The sequence below is a fragment of the Schistocerca serialis genome, chromosome 5 (genome assembly GCF_023864345.2).
Source record: "Schistocerca serialis cubense isolate TAMUIC-IGC-003099 chromosome 5, iqSchSeri2.2, whole genome shotgun sequence".
In the NCBI taxonomy this organism is placed as follows: Eukaryota; Metazoa; Arthropoda; class Insecta; order Orthoptera; family Acrididae; genus Schistocerca; species Schistocerca serialis.
The window spans coordinates 738,600,225-738,626,866 of NC_064642.1; the positions used below are offsets into that span (position 1 = coordinate 738,600,225).

Here is a 26,642-nt window from a genome sequence, read left to right on the forward strand (position 1 = left end):
ATGCCAATATGGACCAGCGAAATCAATATGTACTCGCTGCCAGGGACCGGCAGGGCGTGCCCACTCAAAATAGCGTTGAGGCGGAGCAGCTTGGTGTTCGGCACACGTCGAACAATCTGTAGACATCTGCGTAATCTGCTTATCAATGCCGATCCATGTACAATGACGGCGGGCAAGCTGCTTGGTGCGGACCACTCCCCAATGACCTTGATGCAACAAGTCGAGGACCTTGGATTGGAGCACTTGGGGAACCACTACACGAAGCTGGTCATTCTCGGTGCGTAACAGCAAAACTCCGTGCGAAATAGACAACAGATGACGTTGCGGATAATAGCGACGAACCACAGGATCCGATATGTCCTTTGCCTTGGACGGCCAACCACGTTGAACAAAACGTAATAGTAAACTCAGATGAGGATCCGTAGCTGTCTCACGTGCCACCTGACGATAATCAATCGGAAAATCCCGGAGGGATTGATGCTCATCGGCGTCAATCTGATGGCAAGAGTCGTTAGAGGAATCGAAGACATCATCCGCAGCAATCGGCAATCTAGAAAGCGCGTCAGCGTTTGCATGCTGAGCTGTAGGGCGATACAGTATCTCATACTGGTATTGTGATAACAAAAGAGCCCAACGTTGTAGTCTCTGAGCTGTCCGCTGAGGAACTGGTTTAGACGGATGAAACAGCGACGTCAGGGGCTTGTGATCTGTTACTAAATAGAATGGTCTACCATAGAGGTAGTGATGGAATTTTGTGACACCGAACACAATAGCCAACGCTTCCTTATCCAATTGGCTATAATTACACTGAGCTTTGTTTAGCAATTTAGATGCGAACGCAATAGGACGTTCGGTGTTACCGACGCGGTGAGACAACACAGCACCGAGGCCGAAAGAAGAGGCATCACAAGCTAACACCAGAGGCTTGTTAGGGTCGTAATGGACCAGACAACGATCATTCAATAAAGCCTCTTTAAGCTGCTGAAAGGCTGATTGGCAATCAGCTGATAACACAAACGGAACATTCTTACGGCGGAGACGATGCAACGGTGCAGCAATCTGTGATGCATTAGGTATAAACCTAACATAATATGTCAATTTGCCAAGAAGTGCTTGCAATTCCAGCAGATTGCGAGGGGCGGGCAAATCACGAATAGCTGCTAAATGTGACTAGGAGGGATGAATGCCTTGAGCATTAATAACATGTCCCAGATACTCCAACTCCGTAAGGAAAAATGAACATTTATCGATGTTGCAACGTAGGCCTGCCTGAGACAACACTGTAAACAAACACTCCAAATTACGGAAATGTTCAGCAGGCGTCCGACCGGACACAACAATATCGTCTAAATAGTTGCAACACGATGGCACATTAGCCAGAAGTTGTGACAAAAAACGCTGAAAAACAGCTGGAGCTGACGCACAACCAAAAGGCAAACGCAGAAAACGGAACAACCCCAACGACGTGTTTATGACAGAATACTGTTGTGATTGCTCGTCGAGGGGCAATTGCAAATATGCTTCACGGAGATCAGTTTTGGAAAAGAAACGAGCTTCCCCTAACTTATCCATCAGCTCGTCCGGTCTAGGCAAAGGAAAAGAATCAATGACAGTCTGAGGATTAACTGTCGACTTAAAATCAGCACACAAACGTAACTTGCCAGACGGTTTCTTTACAATAACTAAGGGAGAAGCCTACTGGCTCGCTGAAACGGGTTGAATAACGCCGTTGTTTTGCCAACGACGAAGTTCATCTGCTACAGGTGCCCGGAGGGTGTGAGGCACTGGACGAGCACGAAAAAATCGAAGCTGAGCATTATCTTTTAACGTAATATGAGCGGCAAAGTTCGCAGCACAACCTAGTTCGTCTTTAAATATGTCACTGTATTGTTTACACAAATCGGTTATGCTGTCTTGAGGAACAACAACAGAATTAATGTGCAACACATTGTCTTGGATAGACAGGCCAAACAAGTCAAAACAGTCGAATCCGAAAATGTTTACACTGTCTGAAGCGCGGAGCACTGTGAATGGAACTGTTTTTGTATTGCCACGGAATGTGGCTGGCACGCTACATACACCTAACACAGGAATTTGTTCTCCACTATAAGTAGCCAAAGAATGTTTTGCCGCTGAAAGTTTAGGGCGGCCGATAGCCGCATACGTAGCACTATTTATGAGAGTCACAGACGCACCAGTGTCTAATTGAAAATTGAAGGTCTTATCCTGGATGCGTAGCTTCACAAATAGTTTATTACACTGTCTCTGGATCGGTGCAGTGGAGGCGGAAGACACAAAATCAGCGCGTTTAGCGCGTGTTCGCTGCTTACGACAACTCGTGGGTTGGGAGGGTGGAACAACAACTCCCGCTTCACTTGCAGTCTGTACATTACGTTTTACAGCGTTTGAATTACGCCTGGGTCGCATAGCAGAGGGCTGGGTGGGTGGCTTATTGCGAACAAGTTCATTACCCACACGAACCGTGGAAGAGTCTTTAAACGCGACCTTCTGGGCGGGCTGGCTTTGAAGAACATGAATATCCATGGGCTGGGCAGCACTAGAATTGTTCTTGCGTTTACGCAAACAAACAGTCGGGATGTGTCCTTTCCTTTGACAAAAGTGACAAACCGCGTTTCTCAACGGGCAACGTTCACGAGGATGAGCAAGAACACACTTAGGGCAAGACTTAACTCTATCATTTTGCACACGCGGCTGACGAACGTGTTTAACATGACGCGGCCGGCTAGTGTTTACAGTCTGACTCTGCCGGTGGGGCCGCGGGCGTGACATAACTTGCTTAGCACAGGCATATTGAGAAATACATGGCTGATCTAACTCACACTCAGCATAGTCAAAAGTATCTTGGGCTTCAATGATGTTCATCACAGTCTCTAATGACGGGTCAGGCAACTTTAAGATAGATAGCAGCACGAATACGAGAATCTGCAATGTTTTGAGTAATAGCGTCTCGTAACATGACATCACTGTAGGAAGCTCCACACACACAATTAAATCGGCACTGACGGGGAGGCCCCGTAAATCTGTTAACCACTGTTTATTAGATTGATGTGGCAGTTTCTTTAATCTGAAGAACTTGAATCTGGCTGCTGCCACATGAACTCGCGACTCGAAATACTCAGCAAGCTTGTTAACAACAACGTCATAGTCTAAAGCTTCTGGCTTGGATTCCGGGAACAACTTACAAAGTAGTCGATAGACTTCCACGCCTGCAGTGGAAATTAAATAAAGCTGCCGCTCAGTACCAGTGATTTTGTAGACTGTCATGTGCGCCTGCAACTGCGCGAAATATTCTCGCCATTCTTCTCTTGATGCATCAAAAGCACGGAAAGGTGGTGCTGCCTGTGCTTGTTCCTGTTGTGTTGGAGGATTAGCCGCTTGTTTGGCGATTGCTTCCACCAGACTTTGTATTTGCTGACTCTGTAACAAGATCAACTGTTGTAATTCGGCAGACATAGTGAACACAAATTAAACCAGCCCCCAAAATTTTATCGCTATAATTAGTATAACCAGAAACAAGTTGAACCAGCCCTGCACACGAGTTCGGAAGTCCTCGTCGCCAGTTTTGTGGCGGCGTTCGTAGGGACAAACAATTCGCTGTAGAAACGGCTTACGAAGTCACCGCCACACTTTTAATAGCGGGCCGACCGGTCTGCTGGAACAGTGAGCAGAACATGAAAACCCAAACACTCTGATTAAATAAAAGTCGGTACTTATCTTTATTAACGAAGATACAGAAACACAGTAGTTAACTCCGTGTCTACAGAGATCTGTCTAGTTCGAGTCGGAGCGGCTAGGTCAGCGTCGGCTGACGACAAACAACAACTCTGCTGCGATGAACACACAACTGACTAGCAAGTACACAATTCGGTGGCGAGTATACAACTGAGCGGCGAATACAGAACTGTCCTAGCGCTCGCGACTCCAGCGCTTAAGAAACCAGAAGCCAGCGGTGGCGCGCGCAGACTTGCGGCGATTTCCTGTCTCGCTGGCGCTGCTTATGCGGACGGCGGCCGGACTTTGATGCTGCCAACCTTTTTGGCAGCGGGCTCGGGTGGCATTACTGGCTAGGATATAACACTTCTTGTCACGGTCCGGGCGGCTTCCCCCGTAGGAGGTTCGAGTCCTCCCTCGGGGATGAATGTGTGTGTGTGTCGTACTTAGTGTAAGTTAGTTTAAGGTAGATTAAGTAGTGCCTAAGCTTAGGGACCGATGACCTCAGCAGTTTGGTCCCGTAAGACCTTACCAGGAATTTCCAAGTTGATATACACATTGTTTTTCCGGAGGAAAAGTAAATATATTATTAGAAGTCAGTATTATAGACTTCTTCAAAAATATACGATGCATATATGAAGTAAACAAATTTTATTGGTTAGGGACATTCGGCTGCTTACGCTGTTAGGGAGACGCAGCTTTTTACACAAATAAGATTTCATTCCTCGTGTTGGTAATGTAGTTGTTGTAGGTTTACATATCGATTTCCATTTTTAGTTTGAAATTCAAATTATGAAGTGGTCCTTGAGTTCGCGCAATTGAATTTACAATTGCAATTGAGATTGTGATTTCTTGTCTATTTGTAGTGTATTATTTAAGCGTGTCGCAAGTAATTATAGGTGATGATTACAGCAATTTTGTGTAAGGAGTGCTGTGACTCCATAGGCTCTCCGTGCGTAATAATCCTTGGCAATCTTCTCGGATCCTAAAATCAAGATAACTTGATATTTCGGCGATCCATCTGTCAACCATCTTCAGGAAAAGCTTCTGCTGGTGAGTCGAGATGCTAACTGACAAACTGTCAACCGAGCTCGGCAGCAGCAGATGGCGGACAGATGGATTGTCGAAACGTCGAGTCATTTTTGTTGTAGGTTCTTGTAGCAAACCCAAGGATACCATCAACAAATGATGTTGCGGTTTGTGGAGAATACGGTAAACGACTACATAGTGGCAGAGAATCACATTCAAGGCTGCTCAACTTATGTTTTCACTAAACTGCAGGAGTGTGGTAAAATGCCCGTCAGTCATATTTAGTCTGATCATGCAAATGAACACAGTGTGGACGAAGTAAACTGCATCATTCACATGGTTTAGTAGTCCTCCTACACGTATCAGACTTCCACGTACCAAAATATGCGGATATTACTCTGCTCGACCTCCAACGTCATAATTTATTTTGGAATCAACAATTTTGAGAAGTACTTTGCGAAACACCACGTGGTTGTGAGAGTTAAGTTAGCTGAATCAGAATAATCGTTACACAGACTCACCGCTAAGAACCAATGCTAGGGTAAATTGATACAATTGATTGACTAACAGTATGGAAGATGGCGGCCGCAGCAGTGAATCTTAAGGTGGGGAATTTGCATTTTATCACCGCATAATTTCAACTGTGAAAAGGGAGGCAATATCTACTCCAATCAAAGACGTGATTTAAGTGAACTCTTCAGTTTATTACAAAATTTCTTTAAATTTATTTTGCCATGCCAACACATCAACTATAGTCATTGTTGTCAGCACGGAAAGCCAAAGAAAGCTACGAAAAAGAGAATCCACTGACAAACGTAGAAAAGGAAAACTGATCATTAATCTGAACTTCTAGTTCGTTATGGTCCTAACATGCCAGGGATACTAATTGCGTTCACGACTATCGTCACTGTCATATGGGGAGGAAGGTGACACGATGCCTGGCTGCCACTGGGTACAACGCTAGGATCGCTCTGCTGAGGACTCGAACTTTGGACCCCCCCCCCCCTCTGCTGAAGGCGTCTGCTATTGCAGCCGGCAGTGCAAGTTTCGGAGTACCGATCCGATGCTTTCAGTGCCAACTCCAGACACTAAGTCTTTTCTTTCTAGTCAGTAAAGAACTGATTGCACCCTTCTTCCTGTTCAAAATCTGGGCAATTAATCCCCTTAAAAACTATATCGGACCGCCAATGGTGTGATTGCTTCCTTAACAAAGTATCCCACCAACAAGAGACGAGACACCGAGAATTGAATAACCTCGATTTCCTTCCAACTATCCTAACACTTTGCGCTATGTGTTACATCGTCCAAGCCTCACATCAGCTTAACCATTTTGAGCCCTCTCGAGCAGTAGCTAACCATGTCACGTGACAAGCCCTGGGAAAAGTTGAAAAACGCTGCTTCAGTCTATCTACCAACTCTGCGGTACCTTCTAAATCTGCAGTATGTCAGAGCTGTTTGGCTTTTTTTTTTCTCTTTTCCGAAAGCCAGGAAATGTTTATCACTTAAATGTGCTTATCTTAACGTGGCCTACCCCCAGCTGCCTGAGTTCCGTCATCCAGGACAAAGGCGCTCAGCACAGCTGTCCAAGATGGATGTGCCCAATAAGCTACAAAATAGGCCAGGCGCAAATATAACACTAGCCAAGACAACTTTCCCAAAACGATATCACGATGGCTACCTGCGCCGCTCACATTTCTGGGAAGGTAGGCCACTTTCCTTCGCCCCACAGGCGGCCGCTTTCCACATGCCACTTACAACTCCTATCCTATACCTGCACCACTACTCAGTTCTGAAGTTCACCCAGGAAAGCAATGAATATAGCCAGCACCAGCTTAAATTAAAGAATGTTTAAAAGGAGTAAATGATGTTAGTACATACAATCACTGCAGTCTCACTAATCTATCCAAAATTTTACAATGACAGATGCTGTCTAGCTCGGCTACCATTCAGTCGAATTATTTATCATAAACAAATGTGGAGAGACAAACCGAATGGACTGTCGCTTTTCAAGGTGAATGTAGATGATCCGAATTTTGTTGTTGGTTTACTGCAAATCGCTGAGTAATCGCAATAGTAATGTTTGCTAATGAACCAACGGCAGAAGTTGTTACTCTTTTTGCCTACATAGATCCCCACACCATACCACTTCAGACACTTGCCTTCGACGATGTTTGAAAGGCGATGGCCACAAAGAGAAAGTCTGGATTATGAATAGCGCCGCTTTTATAAAAACAGGCCAAGAATACCACGGAATGTCTATACGTGGTGCTGACAAGAGAATTCGAAAGTGCGTTCAAGCCGGAAGCGGAATTTATTAAAACCAGCTTTGAACTTGATCAATTTTTGTTGCTTGTGTGAGTATTAGTATAGCTGACAGTTATTTCCCAGTAACCATTAGAAATGTAGCAAGTGTTACACGGCATGTCTTACCGGAATTAGTCTACACTGTCGTTTAGCAGTGATCTGCTGTCCGAAGCCTGATCTGATGCAGTTCTTCATGCTGGTATACAGGGTGGCCCATTTATCTTGACCTCCCTAAATTGTCCAGATGCAAATTACAAAATGTTTCAAGCAAATGTTCTTTAGCCGTCAGGCGGACATCAATCAGCATGATCGCCTTCGTTGTAGCTTTGTTTTTCTTTCCTTTTTTTTGTGCAAAGATATGAACAGCGGTATGACTCTTTTAAATGGAACACTGTATTTTTTATTCGGTAACTCATTTCTTCTCCTAGAGACCTATTTAAAAATGTATCACAGTGTACCATTCACTGAAACACAACATTATTCATTACATAACACAACATGGACGTTGATGCTCCCAGCGCTTAGTGCAGGTACTCGGGGTAATGGAACACATCCACGTGCTGACGTTGACAGAGGACAAATGTAAACGTAAGTAGACTGCACACCCGTTATTCCGTCAATCACCGTCAGTTGAACAGTTGTGTGAGTAGAATGTACATCAACGAAGAGAAGGTAGAAATGATGCTCATCTATGGGGAATGTAAGTTAGCAGAACAGTAATTCCAATACTGTTTTCTTATGTACGGGTAAATTTAGTACAGTAGTTTACTCCTTTTAAATACTGTTTCGTAGAGTAGGCATACAGTAAAAGCTGTCTTTCCCACAAACTGCATCGACATAACGTTTCTTTTATTGTTGTTGTTTTTGTTGTTGTTGAAGGTAGGCGAAATACTACGCAGGCATCGGAACTGTACAGAGAGCGATATCCTGACAGGAACCCACCTTCCCGAAGACTAGTTGTGACGCTTCAGGAAACGGGACGTTTCAACTCACGACAACGCAATCGTCGTAGCACTTGCACAGACGAAGCTGCCGAAGTTACTGTTCTCGCTTCCACACGTGAGCACACGACAGCTTGAACACGAGACTGGCATTCCTAAAACCAGTGTACATCGTATTCTTACACGTCACCGGTTCCATTCTTACTATGTACACCTACATCAAGAACTGCATGGGAATGGTTTCCGGAATCGTGTACAGTTCTGTCAGTGCGCCCAGCAGCAAATCCTCGCCAACCCGAACTTCTTTTCCAATGGTTTATTTACCGATGAATGTTCCTTCTCAAACAAAGGCAATACAAGGAACATGCATTATTAGTCCAGCGACAACTCACGATGGCTTAGACAGGCGGAACATCAGCAGCAATGGAGAGTTAACGTCTGGTGTGGGATGCCTGGCCCCTTTTTTTCATCAGAGGTACTCTAAACGGCATAGCGTATGCCAACTTCCTGAGATGAATTCTTCCTCCTCTTCTGGATGAAGTGCTGGTAAGAACCAGAATGCTTGTATGGTACCAACACGATGGATGTGCAGCCCATAATGCATTGCGTGCACATCATGTTCTGTACCGAAGGTATCCTGGCAGATAGATTGGTCGAGGAGGAAGTTACTTGGCCTGCTAGGTCTCCTGATTTAAATCCTCCGTATGTTTTTCTTTGGAGATGCAGTAAAGACGTTGTCTTTCGCGATATTCAAATAACTCCAGAGGAAATGCAGGAAGGAACGTATCGTGCTTGCTTGTAGTTCTCTTCAGCAGGCAACACTAGAAGCAGTAAATAATTATTTCATTCGGCCAGTACACCAGTGTATTGGTGTCCAGGGTCACCACTTCGAGCACCTTTGAATGTTCTACTCATGGGCAATGGCACAGAAGAGTAAAAGTCAATTTTGTGTTATGTTTTTAATTGGTTTTCATTTGTTTTCTGACAAATCCAGCAAGTGGACGAGTTTCTGATCCCAGGCTCAAAGTCATTGTTGTGTTATTTAATTCATAACGTTGTTTTTCAGTGAATGAAACACTGTGGTATATTTTTGAATAGGTTTTTAGGAGAGGAAAAATATTGGGTGCCATTTAAAAAAGTCATACCGTTGTTAATATGTCCACCTGACGGCTAAGGAACATTTGCTTGAAATCTTTTGCAATTTGCTTCTAGACAAACAGTTATTTAGGGTCGTCAAGATAAATGGGACACCCTGTATACAGTGTAAGCTACTCCATACCCAAATACCTGCTGCAAGCTACATCCATGTCAACCTGCCTACTAATTTCATGCCTAGGTTTCCCTCTACAATTTTTGCCCCAACTGTGGCCTTAATTACCCAACTGATTATTCTTCGAAGCTTCAGGTTGTGTCCTGTCAAACGATCCCTCCTTTTAGTCAAGTTGTACCATATATTTCGCTGCTTCATAATTTCATTAAGTATCTCCTCATTAGATGTAAACAGCTAATATTCGCCATTCGTCTATGGAACTACGTTTCAAAAGCTTCTATATTGTCGGAATTGCTTACCGTGAGCGCTTCTCTCCAGTACAAGGCAACTTTTCAGTTAAAATAGATTCAAATAAAATACTCTAACATGAAAATTTGTATTATATGTTAACAAATTCCTCTTTTTCAGAACTACTTCACTTCCTATCGCCAGTCTGCGTTTTATACCCCCTCTATTTTTAGCAGTCACCAGTTTTTTGTTGGTCAAATGTCTAAATTCATCTATTCCTTTTAGTGTCTCATTTAAGAATCTAATTACCTCCGAATCGCCTGATTTAATTCGACTACATTCCACCACCCGTTTTACTTTTGTTGTCGCTCATCTTAGAATCTATTTTGAAGATGATAGCAACTCCATGCATCTGCCCTTCCAGTTCTAAACAACCACCTCCTAAAATGTTTACTATTCCTCGTGAGTCACGTTTATAGAGGAAAAACGTCATCGTGGCTCCTCATGCAACAAGTAAGCGTAGCCACGCAGAGTGGCCGCGCGGTCTAGGGGCCGTGTCATGGATTGCGCTGCCGCTCCCGCAGGAGGTTCGAGTTCTCCCACGGGCATGGATGTGTGTGTTGTCCTTAGCATAAGTTAGTGTAAGTAGTGTGTGAATCTAGGGCCGATGACCTCAGCAGTTTGGTCCCTTAGGAATTCGTACACATTTGTTGTAGGCGTATCGCATTACTTACATCTACAATACGAATTTTTGGAAGAAACCAGTGGCCACTATGAAGGAAAGGTGCCGTCGAACGGAAATCTTTGGAATGCGTGAGGCATCGACATGATCACTTCCAACCTCTTTTCATTTCGTCACATATTATTCCTTCTAGTTTCACCATTAGAGAAAGGGACAATAAGTCCGAGGAATTTAACCATCTTCTGGTAGCACCACACCTGTTTCTTTCACAGACTGTGTCGGAGTGCATTCTTATCGCAAAGTTACAACATGATGTATGACAGAATCGTTTTAAACGTGAAATGGTAGTGCGCGACTATCAGACACCAAAAGTCAGTTTTTCAGCGCGGATCGTTTATTGTACTCATATCTCCTGAGTTGAAAATTCGGAAAAAAGATAAGAAAGTGTGACATTTTTGGCTAGTAGACCCCTGCCGGCCTCTTCAGCTACCAAATAACAGAGCCTTTTCCTTCCTAGCGGAAAATGACACCTTGTTTCGCGATGTGCAAGTGTCTTAAGTTCTTCTGTTCAGTGTGGGCGCAAGCGGGGATTTCCTGTAGAGAGCAGCATGTGAACTTCCGTTCCAACTCCATGCTATATTTCAATGACATTCTGAATCGCAAATTTATCTTACAGGAGTTGTAAACTACGTGTAGCGTAGAGCTCCACACTGGTAAATACGGCAAGGCCAGGAGTTCTGACCGTAAGCTAGCTCATTCTCACGGTTTAATTTAAATTCAATTATCTACCTATCTATCGCTTGCGCCTTGTCCCGCGGTTACGCAGGGTCAGCCATGGTTAACCGGATTTGGCATCTTAATTTTTAGGGGGTTTTCGGATGCCCTTTCTGCCGCCACCCCATACCCCCCAGGATGGAATTAGTGTACCCCAGCTGTCTGCATCGAGTAAAGGTCGTGAAATAGTGTGAATGTGTTTCAAATGTCTGTGAATCGTGTAACTGAGGCGGGACGTGGGGACCAGCCCGATATTCATCTAGTAGGATGTGGGAAACCGCCTAAAAACCACATCCAGGCTGGCCGGCACACCGGCCGTCGTCGTTAATCCGCCGGGCGGATTCGATCCAGGGCCGGCGCGCCTACCCGAGTTCAGGAAGAAGCGCGTTAGCGCTCACGGTTATCCTGGCGCGTTCACCGTTTGATTTAAATTGTTGCATTATTATTGTATTTTAATTTATCAGTCTGAGACTGTTCAGTTCTCGATAAATCAGAAGGAGTAAAACATGTGAATATAATCTCTGCCTGACTATCATTTCAGTCCGCGCACTCACGATCTGCGCTACCATTTTCACTGTGGTCAGTGTTGTTTTGCTTTGTCCTCCATGAAAACCACGAAAAACGTACTGTACTATAGTATGTGAAAGTTACATTTTCTTCTAGTTCACACCCGATGGTTAATTTTACCTAATTGAGCTATTTTCAATCCTGCTTTATTCATCGCCAACATTAAACACATATTTCATACCTGTTTCTGTTACAATCAAAAATTGAGTTTCCATCCACCCGATTCTAACGAATCACTATGACAACCAAAAATCATAGCACACTCGACTGAAAAACTGCTAACTGTCAACAGTAAAATGCCCGACGACTGTGTGGTCAGAGCGTCACTACAGCGCAGACGCAGAACTATGTTCTCTTTGTCATCCTACTGGCAATGAACGAGTAACGTTAATCCCTTGGGTCACAGTGGACTGACAGAAGCAAGTTACACTCTGAGAGAAAAAAGCGACCAAGAAATTACCCGATTGGTACCGAAATCGATATATGATGTACATTTACAGACAAACGGAGATTACAATTTCAGGAAAAGTGGATCATTTATTCAAAAGAAAAAGCAAGTCAATAGAGCATTGATACACCCTAGGCCCTTACGCAAGCAGTTATTCGGCTTGGCACTGATTGACACAATTGTTAGATGCCCCCTGAGGGATATCTTGCCACATTCTCTCCAATCGGCGAGTTAGATGAGCAAAATCCGGAGCTGGTTGGAGGGCCCTTCTCTTAACGCTCCAAACGGTCTCAGTTGCGAAAGATCTGGTAACTTCGCTGGCCAGGATAGGGTTTTGCAAGCACGAAGACAAGCTGTAGAAATAGTCACAGTGTGCTCGCGGGCATCATTTTGTGGAAATGTAAGCTCAGGATGGCTCTCCATGAATGGCAACAAAACAGGGCGTAGAATATCGTCGACATACCACTGTGCTCTAAGAGTGCCGTGGATGGTAACCAAAGTCTTCCTGCTTTGAAAAGAAATGGCACCACAGACTATCGCTCCCGGTTGTGGGGTCGTATGGCGTGCGACCATCAGGTTGGTATCCGACCACTGCACGGAAAGCAGTCACCAGACGAGTCTTCGGCCTCCGATTTATTGGACTGGAGTAGAATTGTGTTCGGTAGTGAGTTACGCTTCGAAATGAGCCCTGATGACCTGCGAAAAAGTGTCTGGAGACTGCCCAGACTAGCCAGACTAGGGGAAGGGGGGGAGGGGCACCTTATCGACCCGCCATTTGGTCCGTCAACTAAGAGTGATGGTGTGGGATGTCATTTCTTTTCATAGGAGGACCCCTTTGGTTGTTATCCGCCACACACTTACAGCAGAGTGGCATGTCGACGATATTCTACGCTTCGTTTTCTTGCCCATCATCCTGAGGTTACAGTTCAGCGAGATAATGTCCGCCCGCACACGGCGAGACTTTCTACTGCTTTTCTTCGTGCTTGCTAAACCCCTCCTTGGCCACCAAGGTCGTCGGATCTTACCCAATCGAGAACGTCTGTAGCGTTATGGGAAGGGCACCTCAACCATCTCAAGATTTTGACGATGTAACGCACCAATTGGACAGAATTTGGCACGATATTCCTTAGGAGGACATCCAACTGTTAATCAATACCAAGCTGAATAACTGTTTGCAAAAGGGTCAGAGGTGGGCCAAGCCTATTGACCTGCTGGATTACTGAAGAACTTTTTCTTGTATAAATCATCCATTTTTTCTGCATCATGTTTCGTGTATTTCTCAGGTCGCCTGACCCTGCCCCATTTCTCCCGGAAAAAAGCACTTCTAGCAAAGGTTATGTCTGCAGAAACGGAGAGGGAGAAACTTTAAGTAGCAACCTTAACTGTATGCGGCCAGTTTAATGAAATAGTGATTTAAAGAACGGTCATAAGAAACTGTATGAAAATCAGTACCTAAATGCCATAGCACCGCTAATATACTATGTATCTTCTAATGACTACTATCATTATTATTATTAGGATTCTTATTACTATCTTCAAGTACTGTAGACGTAATAACTATATTATACTGATAACTCTTACTATGGATGTTTGGTCAGATGTAAGAGTTGGTCTAAAAGTGAACTAAATAGGTTAATTAATTAAAGATAATACCTAGATGAAATTAGAAGTAATGGCAGAGAACAAGATAATTTTTTAGATTGGTAATTGAAAGAAGAGAGACTAACAAATGAAATATTCGCGTATGTCGGAAGTCGACAATGGCTTTGATAACAAGAGTAACAAAAGAACTGGAAAGAAATTAATATCAAAAATCGTAAATGACAGACGAAAAATGAAATAAGAATAAAATACTAAATATAGAAGGAAACCAAGAAGACTAGGGGCGGTGAAAATAGAGAACATGGGCAGAATACAAAAGTGTACTGAAAAAATTTGTAAAAATGAGAAAGCAAAGGAATTAATGCTTTCTTGGAGATGTGTTCCATCTAATTCATCGAAATGAAAGGTTGTTTGCAGAGCCACTTGCATATCTCTGATTAACATAACCCCACTTCCCCTTACAGTAATAACAAATCTGCAGTCACTACATGATTAAATTATTGTGTACAAAAGCAAACATATATTACAGGTCACTGAAGATGCTTCACAAGTAAAAAGAAGCGAAAAGCATGTGGCACAATACAAACGACCTTTCATTTAGTAGCATTTGATCATAAATCTTATTTATTAATCACAAACCTAGTTATTTCAAATTCATAGCGATCATAAGCATCCTGTGTACTAACTGAGAACAGTACTAGAACGGAAGACCCCGAGCTAACACACACGCACACACACACACACACACACACACACACACACACACACACACACAAGGAACTGAGATACTTCGGGTTTTATTAAAATTCGAATATATTCCAAAATCTTTCTTTTCTACAGTGGAAGAATAAAGGCGAGTACTAGTTCTTCATATATTGAGGGATACTCCACCAAGCATCGACTGCACACACAGCTTTTGCACGGGCTTAGCTGCAGTTAACAGCCCGGCCCTCTAGATGTTCTTTTACTGGGAGAGTCTTCCGCAGCAACTGTCGATTGTTCCGCAGCAGTTGGCAGTTGTTCCTTAGCAAGTGCCAGTTGTTCCTTAGCAATTGTCAAGCAGTGCATAATCATTGAATCTAAACATTCAAATAACTTTCTAACAATTTCTGGGTTAGCTGCCTATCGCATTCCAGATACAGTTTGTACGAGGACATGCTGAAAAGTAATGCCTCCGTTTTCTTTTTTGTGTGTGTGTGTGCGTGTGCGTGTTAAAGTTATTAAGGAGTTTCGAATGAAACCAACCTTGTTATCATTCTACACCTTTATTCCTCCTGTCTACATATTTATCTCGCAGCACTCGTATGTGGTCTGTCTCAAATGGCTCTGAGCGCTATAGGACTTAACTTCTGCCGGCCCCGGTGGTCGTGCGGTTCTAGGCACTTCAGTCCGGAACCGCGTGACTGCTACGGTCGCAGGTTCGAATCCTGCCTCGGGCATGGATGTGTGTGATGTCCTTAGGTTAGTTAGGGTTAAGTAGTTCTAAGTTCTAGGGGACTGATGACCTCAGATGTTGAGTCCCATAGTGTTCAGAGCCATTTGAACTTAACTTCTGAGGTCATCTGTCGCGTAGAACTTAGAACTACTTAAATCTAACTAAGGACATCACACACATCCATGCCCGAGGCAGGATTCGAACTTGCGACCGTAACGGTATCGCGGCTCCAGACTGAAGCGCCTAGAACCGCTCGGCCACCAGCGGCCGGCTGTCGTCTGGCATTGCCACGCTGAAGGAGAAGTTGCTCCATGTGTACGAACTCCTTGAACTCGAAACTCGATTACATCACCCCGTTTCTCACGCACTGACGTAATTACGTTACACCCGCCATGTTACACGCTACAGTTCGAAACCCTCGTATGACAGAGGGCTGCAAATATGCAGGTATGTCGAATAAAGGAGTAGAATGTTAGTAACGTTTGGTAGATTTAAAAAGCCTTAAGTGTTTTCGCATAAAGAATTAGAGAGCATTACTTTACGGCACTTTCATTGCATAGTTGACGACACGCGGAGGATTGTATGAAGATGTTATCTGTTCTTTCGGACATGTCCGAAAGAACAGATAACATTTTCATATAGTTAAGGCTAACCAGCCATTGACCTTCTTCTGTGCTGGATGCACACGCATTGCCCGAACTCTTACGGAACTCAGTAAGATTGTCTGCCGCGAATAACGAGTGTAATAGGCAGGAGCACTACAAATGTAGTGTGTGGACATTAAGTTCGGAATGTGGGTCTCACGGGGAACGTGAAAGGGATAAATCACTGCAGTCGCACTATCCTCTGTGCACTCGGTGGCTCAGGTGCATAGAGCGTGTGTTATGTAAGCAGGAGATACCGGGTTCGAGTCCCGGTAGGGGCACAGATTTTCACCTGTCCCAGTTGATGTATATCAACGCCTGTCAAGAGATTAGGGTGTTGATTTAATAATCATTTGATGCGGAGGATTTGGTCTGGCCGTGAGGCGTGCATGCCTGGCCAAAAGGAAAGGAAACCGGTCGCGATAAACGGGAAAGCTGGGTTCAAGTCCCCGTACGACACGATTTTTTTCATTGTCGTCATTCCATTATACAGCTGATGGTTGGTAATATTCGCAACTGCAAATACATTACTTGTACAAATGTTCTTTTACTTTTTAATAGTTTCTATTGCAAAATGTATTAAACGTGTAACTGTGACTTCAGTTAATGCTTATTAGTATGTAGAAGGATAATAACGTTACAGGATAGACTGTTAAACGCACAGATGATAAGGTTTTCTCGACTGCAACCCTTTTAAATTTCAACAGTATATTTGTTATCAGGTGTACTTTGGAACATCTTTTCACATTCGGACGACTTTCAAACAAGCTGCGTGCCTGTGGATTATCATCTCACTGGGGCGACAGGAATCGTGATTTTCTGTCCGAGAAGTCACAGTTCGTAGTAATTCACGAAAAACAATGCCCTGTGCTGTTCCTCACATACATAAACGACTTAGTAGACATTCTAAGCAGCACTGTTGCTTGCAGATGATGCTGTCATTCAACCTCTCGTAAAATCGTCACATGATCAAAACAAATTTTGAAATAATTTAGGCAAGATATATGTATGATGTAAAGAGTGGCAATCGACTCTAAATAATGAAAAGTGTGAAGTGTTCCACATGACTATCAAAAGGAACTCGTTTAATTTCGGTTACAAGATAAATCTCACAAATCTAGAGGCTGTAAATTCAACAAAATACCTAGGGACTACAGTTACGAATGTCTTAAGTTGGAACAGTCACATAGATTGAAACAACCCAAAAACTACTATTATTGGAAGAACACTGAGAAAATGCAATCAGTCTGCTAAGGAGACAGCCTACAAAAAGCTTGTACGTTCTCTTTCGAAGTATTGCTGTGCGATGTGGTATCCGCATTAGGTAATATTGACAGAAGACATCGAAAACGTTCAAAGAAGGGCAGACAGTTTTGCACTATCTAGAAATGGGGGAGAGAGTGTCACGGATATGACGGGTGAGTTGAGGTGGCTATCATTAAACAAAGGAGCAGGATCTCCTCCGAGAGGAAAATATTTTGTTGGCGCCCACGTACATAGGAGGGAGCGACAATCGTAATAAGAGAAATTAGAGCTTGCACAGAAAGATTGAAGTGTTCGTTTTTCACGCACGCTGTTCAAGAGTGGAACGGTACAGAAATAGCTTGAAAATTATTCGTTGAAACCACTCCCAGGCTCTTAATTGTGGATTGCAGAGATATTATGTAGATGTAGATGAACTTCAGTTTCCAGGAGCAATTTTTGTAATTGCAGAATATGTGTTCCTAGGTACGTGACAATGTAGTACATTGGAACATTTTTCCACAACTGGAATAACCTTACTTTCCTAGAGTAATTTTTATTATTTCTGAAAGAGATTGCAGCACAGAAAAAGGGAATGTTATCATTTAAAAATGGAGTCAAAATTAGGTGTACGTTATACTTCTGCCTAGAGGCGAACGTCTGAAAAGTGTCTCAAGCAACAACACTCTCTTCTACATGAAAAACACGCTCATGTACACACGAAAGGGAAAACCGACCTACAGTTTTAGACAAAACATTTGGCAGCCCTTTATACTAGGGGTGCCCAATAAAAAGAAAAGAAAAATGAATAACATTACTTTGGGCGGAGCTTTGTAGTACACATTTCTGCCGCTGGGCGTGTACAGCACAACTCTGTTCTGTTCACATGTAGTGATGGTTTTTACTAGCGCTGTTATCTTCTTGTTTCTTTTTTTATAATGACATGTTTAACTGAACAAAGTGCAGCTGTGAAATTTTGTTTTGTACTCTGTAACGGAAGATTTGGGAGCGAAAAGTATTGCTCCCAAGTATGTTCCTCGCGTTCTGACAGGCAATCAAACGGAACGTCGAGTTCAAACATGTCATGCTTTGAAACAATAGCTTAAAAGTGATCCAGGTTTTCTGTCAAAGGTCATTACTGGTGATGAGTCATGGTGCTATAGTTACAATCCAGAAACTGTTTTAATGTTGCAAACAGCTCACCAAGATGACGCTATGGGAAAAACTCATGCGTACGAGTGGTCTGCTCTATTTAAAAATGGCGATATGTTGACTGATGGCAAACCTCGTTCTGGGCGTCCATCAGCTGCCCAAATCGACGAAAACATTGAAAAAATTCAAGAGTTTGTACTCACAGACCGTCGACAGATAATTGATCAACTGTCGTAGATTAGTGGGTTATCTTGGAGCTCGGTTCAGCGCATTTTAACGGAAGATTTGGGAGCGAAAAGTATTGCTCCCAAGTTTGTTCATCGCGTTCTGACAGGCAATCAAAAGGAACGTCGAGTTGAAACATGTCGTGCTTTGAAACAACAGCTTAAAAGTGATCCAGGTTTTCTGTCAAAGGTCATTACTGGTGATGAGTCATGGTGCTATAGTTGCAATCCAGAAACAAAGTAACAGTGAAACCAATGGAAGACGTCATAGTCACCCGTCCGAAGAAATGTCGTCAAGTCAAATCGAAATATCGGATCCCAAGACTGTAGTTCCATCAGAGATTGTTCCCCCAGGGCAGACCGTCAATCAAAGTTTTTATTTGGAAGTGTTAAGAAGGTTGCTCAACAGCGTTCATTAAAAAAAGACCGGACTTGTGGCAGATAGGAGACTTGTTCTTGCGCCATGAGAACGCACCTCCACACCTCTCTGTTTGACAGTTTTTTTTTTTTTGCTATAAATGGGTGGTTCCGCTGCACGACGCACCATACTCGCCTGATCTGGCTCTGTGTGACTTTTTCTTATGTCCACACACGAAAAGGCTCATGGAACGACACCGACTTGACAACATTGAAGAAGTCACAGAAAAAAAACGGTGGAAGAACTTTCAGCCATTTCTGAAGATGCCTACAAAAAACGTTTCGAACAATGGAAGCACCGGTGGCACAAATGTGTTATTGTAATGGAGAATATTTTGAAGGGTTCTTTGTAAGCAATTTGAAAATATATTGAGCCATGCGTGGCTCATGTTTGTGCAATAACTCATTTGACATCCTGTTTTTACTGTACGACCACCTCGTTATGTTGATTTCAGTTTCTGGTGTCACTGAGTTGCTGCCTTGCCTGCCTGTGAGCGGCAGCAGCGACGCTTATCGTTATAAGCCCTGGCGTATTATCTTTGCTGACGGCTATTACTTCTCGCTTGTCGTGTGTTCGGATTAGTTGGGGTTGCCAGTGAGTTGGGAGACGCTAGCAGTGCAGTTAGGACCTGGCAGTGTTTGACTTACGACGCGGCAGAAGTTTGGTCAGGGCTCAGCTGCAGTGATGTCCGGACAGCCATGGCTCGCCTGACAGTTTCTGATACATATCGCTTGAGTGTGGACTACCCTGAATGGTCGTCGGTCGGTTGTCTTGTCAGATGACGTGTATGTTGGCTGGCGATCGCTTATGGGTTGCCGGTGTGTGCCGACTCGTGATTCGTTCTTGTTATAGCACAGTTTCTGCAATTAGTATTGTCTAGTCCTTCATGCAAGTGTTCGTGAAACTGTGTATAGCTTGTGATGTCGGCTGCTGAGTTATTTTAGTGCTGTCTCCTTGCTGCTGTGCGGCAGACGGTCGGTTGGTGTGTATCAGCCAGGAAATCTCCGTGCGGCGCAGTGGGCTGGGCCCGCTGGCGGTCTCTTCGCAGTGTCGGAGTGTGTGGGAGCTGTTCCAATTGCTACGAGGTTCGTGGCTCACCGACCCAGCACATCAGAGTTGAGTGGTTATTTAATTACCGAAGCCAGTCTTTTCACATTGAGCCGTTGGTTTTCATGGTCGTCTGTTAGGGTTATTCCCATGAGCACCAGCCAATGTTCGAGTTGGTGAAAGTTTGGCCACAATCCGGTGGAGTTTAACTGTACTTTGGTTATTTGAAGTCCAAGTGCATCAGCGGAATTTTCTGCCATGTGGCCGTTAGCGTTCCGGTTACCTGCACTGGCCACTGACGTAAAATTCAGGCAGTGTCCTTTCCTCACCGTGTTGTCGCTGTCCAACACATGTGTGTAGATTTGACAGCTTATGCATACTTGGTTGTGGGCAGCTACGCCTTCTACGTTTTGGCTTTGGAGTTCCTTGTGTACTGGTCGGGTGAAAAGCAAGTCGTCTTGTCGGTGGGTCCGTTGACTGTCTCTTGGTTGGGTTGCTGGCGGATCGAATACAGTTGGACCAGCTACCTGTCTTCCTTAAGCGAGCGTTAATATTTCAAGTGCAGACTGACCCCCGGAAACTTCTGAGCGCCACTGGCTGTACTGCATTTTCTTATTTGTGTTTGATTGTGTATTTTAATGGCTCATAGTCGATGGTATGAATCTGTATGCTATTAGTTGAGTTTTAAATAATGGGCCTTCTGCCTTTTGAATTTTGTTGTTCAGTCACGGGCTTTCAGCCATCTTAAAATTAAAATTCCTTTCTTGGTGTTAGATTGTTTGGGCCTTCAGCCTCATTTAAAAAAATTATTTAAGGATAAAGCCTTGGGCCTTCTGCCTTGTAAAAATTTATTGTAGTTGTGTTTTGAATCATGAGCCTTCAGCCATTTTAAAAGTAAAATTCCTTGTTGTTAAGTCTTAGATTGATTGGGCCTTCAGCCTCCTTTTTTTAAAAAATTATTTAAGGATAAAGCTTTGGGCCTCCTGCCTCTGAAAATTTATTGTATTTGTGTTTTTAAATCATGGGCCTTCAGCCGTTTTAAAATTAAAGTTCCTTACCTTTCAAGGCTTAAATTGTTTGGTCCTTCAGCTTCGTTTGAAACATTAATTAAGGATGAAACCTTGCGCTTCCTACCTTTTAAAAATTTCTTGTAGTTGAATTTTAAACCATGGGCCTTCGGCCGTTTTAAAAATTAAAGAGGTTGTGCCCTTAAGCCATAAGATTTTGTGACATATTCAGTCGATAGTTAAGCTCGGAAATTTGCTCTGTAATGTTTGGGCAACTAAATAAAGTTATATGTGTTCCAGTGTAACTGACAGCCGTTCATTTTTGGCCCCTTTCCACAATTCCAACTACTTGTTCTATCCTGCGGATTTAACCAGGCGTTTCATATATATCTTTTATATATAATTCCGGTTTTTTGGATCTCTCTCGCATATTAATTTTAGCAACGCTTCTTTTCATTGTGATAAACAGTAGTACGAACGAGGTAGTCTCGGAATCTGTGCAACTGATATCGTAAAGGTCTGTTGAGGAACGGAAATACCGCGCAGAAAACAGCTGGTAGCATTCCGCGAGCGCAGTAACGTCACGTGAAGCGTTTTGATTAATGAACTGACCCCTCGCGCGAGCGAATTTCCAGAGGTTAGGCGCCGGATCAGAGGCGTGGCGCATCCCGAAATAAGTCTCCTTTGAGCGCGGCTACCTCTGCGTGCGCACGCAAGGCGAGCGTACTATTTATTCATCCGGCGCGGAGTAGCAAGCAAACATTTGCGCTCTGGGCGAAAGTGCGTAAGTGTTGCCAGTGGCTTTAAGAGCTCCGGCAGGGTCCGGCTTATGGCACGGCGGACGGGCCGCTGCTCGCTCGCTCACCCCGCCTGTTTTCCGAGGCCGCCCGCCGCGCACGCGTCATAAATTTCCCGCCGGGGGTTTTCCGCGCGCCGCGTCACCGTTTATATCCCGGCGCTAAACAAACGCGGCCTTCCTTACAAATTGCCGGAGCGCTCCGCTGACACAATACAGCGCCATCGGCGGCTGACACCGGGCAATGCCGCCTCTATCAGCAGACAGCACACAGCGTGGGGCCGCTGAGGGGGACCACCAGTTACATCCAGAACAAGTAAACACAGGCTGGCAAATAAAATTAACCACCTCATTTATACTTAGTGTAATTCTATTCGAGTTAAACCCTCAGCCACAAAAGTGAAGTAGTAAGTAGTAATACCGGAGAATAACATACACTGTCTGCTTTTCTTGAAAGATAGAGTTAGGGAGTAACGAGCCCTTAATTCCACTAACGACAGTCGGTATAGCGGAAAAAAATCTAGATTAAAAATTACGTGGTGCTCCAGGTTGGAGGTTCAGGCAGTCAACCTGCTCCCCATCACTTGGAAAATTTCAACCCGTAAAAATTTCAAAACTAGAACATCGGAATTAAACCGAAAACATAGAACAGGAAAGGGAAACGTGAGAATTAAGCAGCTGCAGTGTCATTCTTTTAATTACAAACAGGGCTGACGGCGTTCGAAATCCATAACAACACTCGAGGTACACTGGTAGTCGAAATTGGATTCGGGCTTGAGATATTGGGAAAAGAGAGAGAGAAAGGGCCACAGAGAGAGAGAGAGAGAGAGAACCAGAGTGAAGCTTCGGAACTTGATCGGAACTCAACAGAAAGCACACAGTGGGAAAGGTGGGAATTAAGCAGGTAAGATCAATTATTTGCATTAAAAATACATCAAAAGATATGTACAGAATATATGCAAAACTATAGCTGAGGGCAGTGATCTGTATGGTGCAGAGCTGTGGGAAGTCGTAGAGAATATTTAAAGGCAATGGAAATTGAGTTTTGAAGACGAAGTTGCGAAGTAACAAGGACAGGCAAAATAACAAATCAGTTGCTACGCGAACAGATAGAAGTTACGAAGAAAATTGTAGATACAGTTGAAATCAAGCAACTTATGTGGCATGGACATCTTAGGACAATGCAAGAGGAAAGACACATAACAGTGAAGACCTCCACACCACAGTAAAATGAGGAAGACCTCGGCTGCATAGGAAAAATGGAGTTGTGTGTGTGATGCACGACAAAGCCATCCAAGAAAGGAACTGGCAAGACAGAAGGAGATGGAAACTTGGATGAGATAGACGACACATGGTCTGGAAACCTCGCAGAAAGAAGAAGAAAACGGTATTTAGCTATCTTCCATTGAATTGTATGCGTTCGTGACTACGAAATGACACCTCACCCACAACTCTGGTAAGTGTTTCATTCGATATGAATGGAATTTAATTTCATATGGCGTATTTTATATCAACTGAGTCGTTTGGTTTGTTGAGTTTCACTTTACATTGTAAATAACCCACTAAGAAGATCTGGAGCAGTTAAACCTGGGGTATGGTGTGTCTATTCAGTATCACTTAACCTCAAAATGGCAAATGTAGATTGAATAATTTTCTCATTTCAAGCCTCGTGTTGCTTTTTGAGCTCTCTTACTGAAAGGACGTGTCCACAAAATTGCGGCTCCATCGCTGTAAGTCAGGAACAAAAAACTATCTAAGTGTTTCTAAGCATCACCATCAACAGTTACAGTATGTCGGCCTCTTATCCACGATCTTGAAACTGCGCACGATATTGTAAAGTATGTAGTATGTAAAGGGCATTCATGAACCTCACATAGGATTTGTTCCGTCCACACTCTCACATTCTGGGTATTCAAGTATCCGTCATCTGTCATTATTAGTCTCTCTGGTTATGTCTTTGATTGGCTGAGTTAAATCCAAGCATCGTGACGAATAGCGACAGACGAATTTCAAAATTCAGCTTGTGCCACGCCTGAAGTTTGCATGGAAACAAGTTCAGACTTTTTCTCAGAATGTTGAGATCTGTTTCTCTATTGACACAATTTTTTGTGACAACAGTCTTATATATTTCTATAGACTGTTTGTGACTGCAGCGCACGCCCATTCAGTGTTTTCTCCATCGCATGCAAATCTATGCCTCTATCAATTACACCGCCTCTAGCTCTGTGAGATTCAACACGTCGCAGAATTTACTTTCATGAAGAACACGCATGCCCACCAAATGTAGCGCGGAACTTTCTTTGAGCTACAACTGTGTAATTGCAAGCACATAAAATTCCACCTTTCCATGATATACCACTAAATGTCGCAAATGTTGGGCTTAACCTTCAGTTGAGAAGAAACAGAAAAATAAGTGAGTAACACAAAACACCCAGTGTAAACGTGGTCATTAAGTAATTGTCACCCTGTTTATCGACGTGCAGTCTTCCCTAAGTTACAACGGTAAATGCGGCGAATATTCTGATGCGCAAGAGACTTATCGGTCATTTGTCCTCCAGTCTGATGCAGCACTGGAAGCCAACGAAAGAAAATATGTTCTTAAGTATATTACGGAGAATGAAAGGAAATGTTTACATGTAGTCTCACTTAGTATTGTCGTCTGAAGACTCAAACTGAATGTGTACTTACTGAGCCATAGTTGTGTCCGGCTCTTCGAGAAGCGCGCCAGGCGGAGTGCTTTCGCTTCGCGTCTAGTGTTTGCGGTGGCGCTTTCGGTTTGGCGCGGTGTTTGGATCGCTACCGCTCTCTGGCGGGAGGTGGAGCGAGTGTACGGTCACGTGACGATCGAGGAGTACGTACTGGGCGGTGACCGAGAGAGGTGGTGGCGCGAGCGGGGCCCTGCTGTTGGGGGTCGTCAACTGCTCGCCACGTTCTTTGGCCGACCTCTTGGCTGTCAGGGGCTAAGTCTGCCTTACCCGCATGTACGGGGCTTATGAAGCTTAGAAGCCGTGGTGCAGGAGATCAGCGCGTGGGACCGTATGTCTTCTTATCGGCCGTTGAAACCACTGGCATCGGTTGGCTCTGTCGAACATTTGGAAGTGCGACGTGTTCCCGGCGCTTGGGTGGAGTGTGAGAAGTTGAGTACTGTTTTATGTAACAGAGAAGGTTTTCAAGTTCTAGTGAAGTGTATGAGTTTCTTTACCAGTGGGTTTGTTGGGGTCGTCCCACCACAGTTTTCGTTTGCCTGTCCGCGGGAATGTGGTAATTGCTTTTTGGTCGCGCCGTTTTCATTCACACCTCGATTGGGTGATTTAGGGTCAGTGTCGTGCGCCTCGGTGTTTCGAAGTCTGTACAGGCACTGCCCTTGCTACATCTTCTGGTTTTGGGTAACTAGGGGAGATGGTGGCTTGTAATGCAAGTTTTGGGGCTGATCTGCTGCGACTCTGTAGACCACCAATAACTATTCCACCTATTGTGATTTGGCTCCCTTTACGCATGTCACTCCCTCACCGAGCTAAGGAAAAAAATTTTTTTGGGAACTACTTTTAATGTGAATATTTGTGTGCTGGCTTATTCACATTTATCTTGTAACATATATAAGTTATGTAAGTGGCGAGAGACAACTATTTTTGCTTAGTACAAGCTAGGTACTTGAAGTTTTTTTAATTGTTTCCTTATTGATATAACAAGTTTAAAATCTTCTTATTGTTAACGTCAAACCTTGCAATATCCTTTACATAGAGCTATTTTTAAAAGTTTTTTTACTGCTGTCATACATATATATATATATATATATATATATATATATATATATATATATATATATATGTATATGTCAAGTTAAAATCTCATTATTGGAAAGTTGTTAATGTGATACTTGGTAATCAACCTCCTTTTCATAATGAAAATTGTCAAGCTATTTGAAATTGTTTAGAAATAATTTTTTTAAAGATATGCCAGACTTAAAAATTTATTACTGAGAAAGCCTTTTTAAAACAAAAGATAACCTTATCAATGTGCGTTTTTTCACCAGCACCTCCAGGCCCCTACTTGCACGATAACGTTTTTGGAATAACATGTGTACTTAAGTTGTTGTTTGTGAATGGCCCTAATTGAGGTTCACTCACCTCTGCCACACTGGAAGTACGGTGGAATCATGTGCTTCATCCAGGGATACCTATTTTGTCTAAGTTAATCGCAAGGATTTCATTTTACACTCGAGAACCCTACAACTTCAGCAACGAATCAACGACTAGCATGTCGGTGACCAGTAATTATAATTGCTACAGACCCAATTGTCATCGCGTGTCAATCTACGTGCATATCGGGTAAAAACTGCAAAATGCGCAGAGCACGCTCGTCGGCACGAAAGTTTAGTTTGAAATGATGTATCAAATTAGAGACAGTAAACCGAGTTACCAACTAACAAACGAAGACAAATTTAAGTCGCTAAAGACTGCAGATCGTATTAATGTGCACTTAAGTAAATTAAAATCTTCGGACCCGCCAGGTTAGCCAAGAGCGCTAATGCACTGCTTCCTGAACTCGGGTAGGCGCACCCCCTCCATCGAATCCGCCCAGCGGACTACCGACGGGGTGTGGTGTGCTAGCTAGCCTGGATGTGGTTTTTAGGCGGTTTTCCACATCCAACTAGCTGAATACCGGGCTGGTTCCCACGTCCCGCCTCAGTAACACGACTCGCAGACATGTGAAGTCGTTCACACTCTTCCATGGATTACACTAGACACAGACAGCTGGGGTACACTAATTCTGTCCCAGGGGGTAGTGGTGGCGGCAGGAAGGGCACCCAGCCATCCCTTAACATTAAACTTGCCAAATCCGATTCTAACAATGCCGACCCTGTGAAACGTGGGATAAAGGCACAAGCGAAAGAAGAAGAAGAAGAAGTAAATTAAAATTTTCTCGTAAAATGAGTGTACTAACCAGGGTAGCACAGCATAAGCCACATTTCTGTATAGCATTGACACTTCCCTTTTGATTGTTTTATGCTTTTCTGTGACGAGCTGCTTGAAGACGGAAACAGGACCTGCCAGACCGACTTGGTGTGTGATCGTCAGCTGTTTGCTGCTACATCAATTC

At 43.7% G+C, this 26,642-nt stretch overlaps 1 protein-coding gene across 1 annotated transcript in view; it reads right to left on the minus strand.

Annotated features, from left to right (window-relative positions):
- LOC126482200 (uncharacterized) overlaps positions 1-25,709 on the minus strand; it is a 69,314-nt gene extending 43,605 nt beyond the window's left edge. Inside the window, exon 1 of the mRNA XM_050106178.1 lies at positions 25,670-25,709. Coding sequence (XP_049962135.1) covers positions 25,670-25,709 — 40 coding nt within the window. The remainder of the gene's footprint in view (positions 1-25,669) is intronic.
- Between the last annotated feature and the right edge of the window lie 933 nt (positions 25,710-26,642).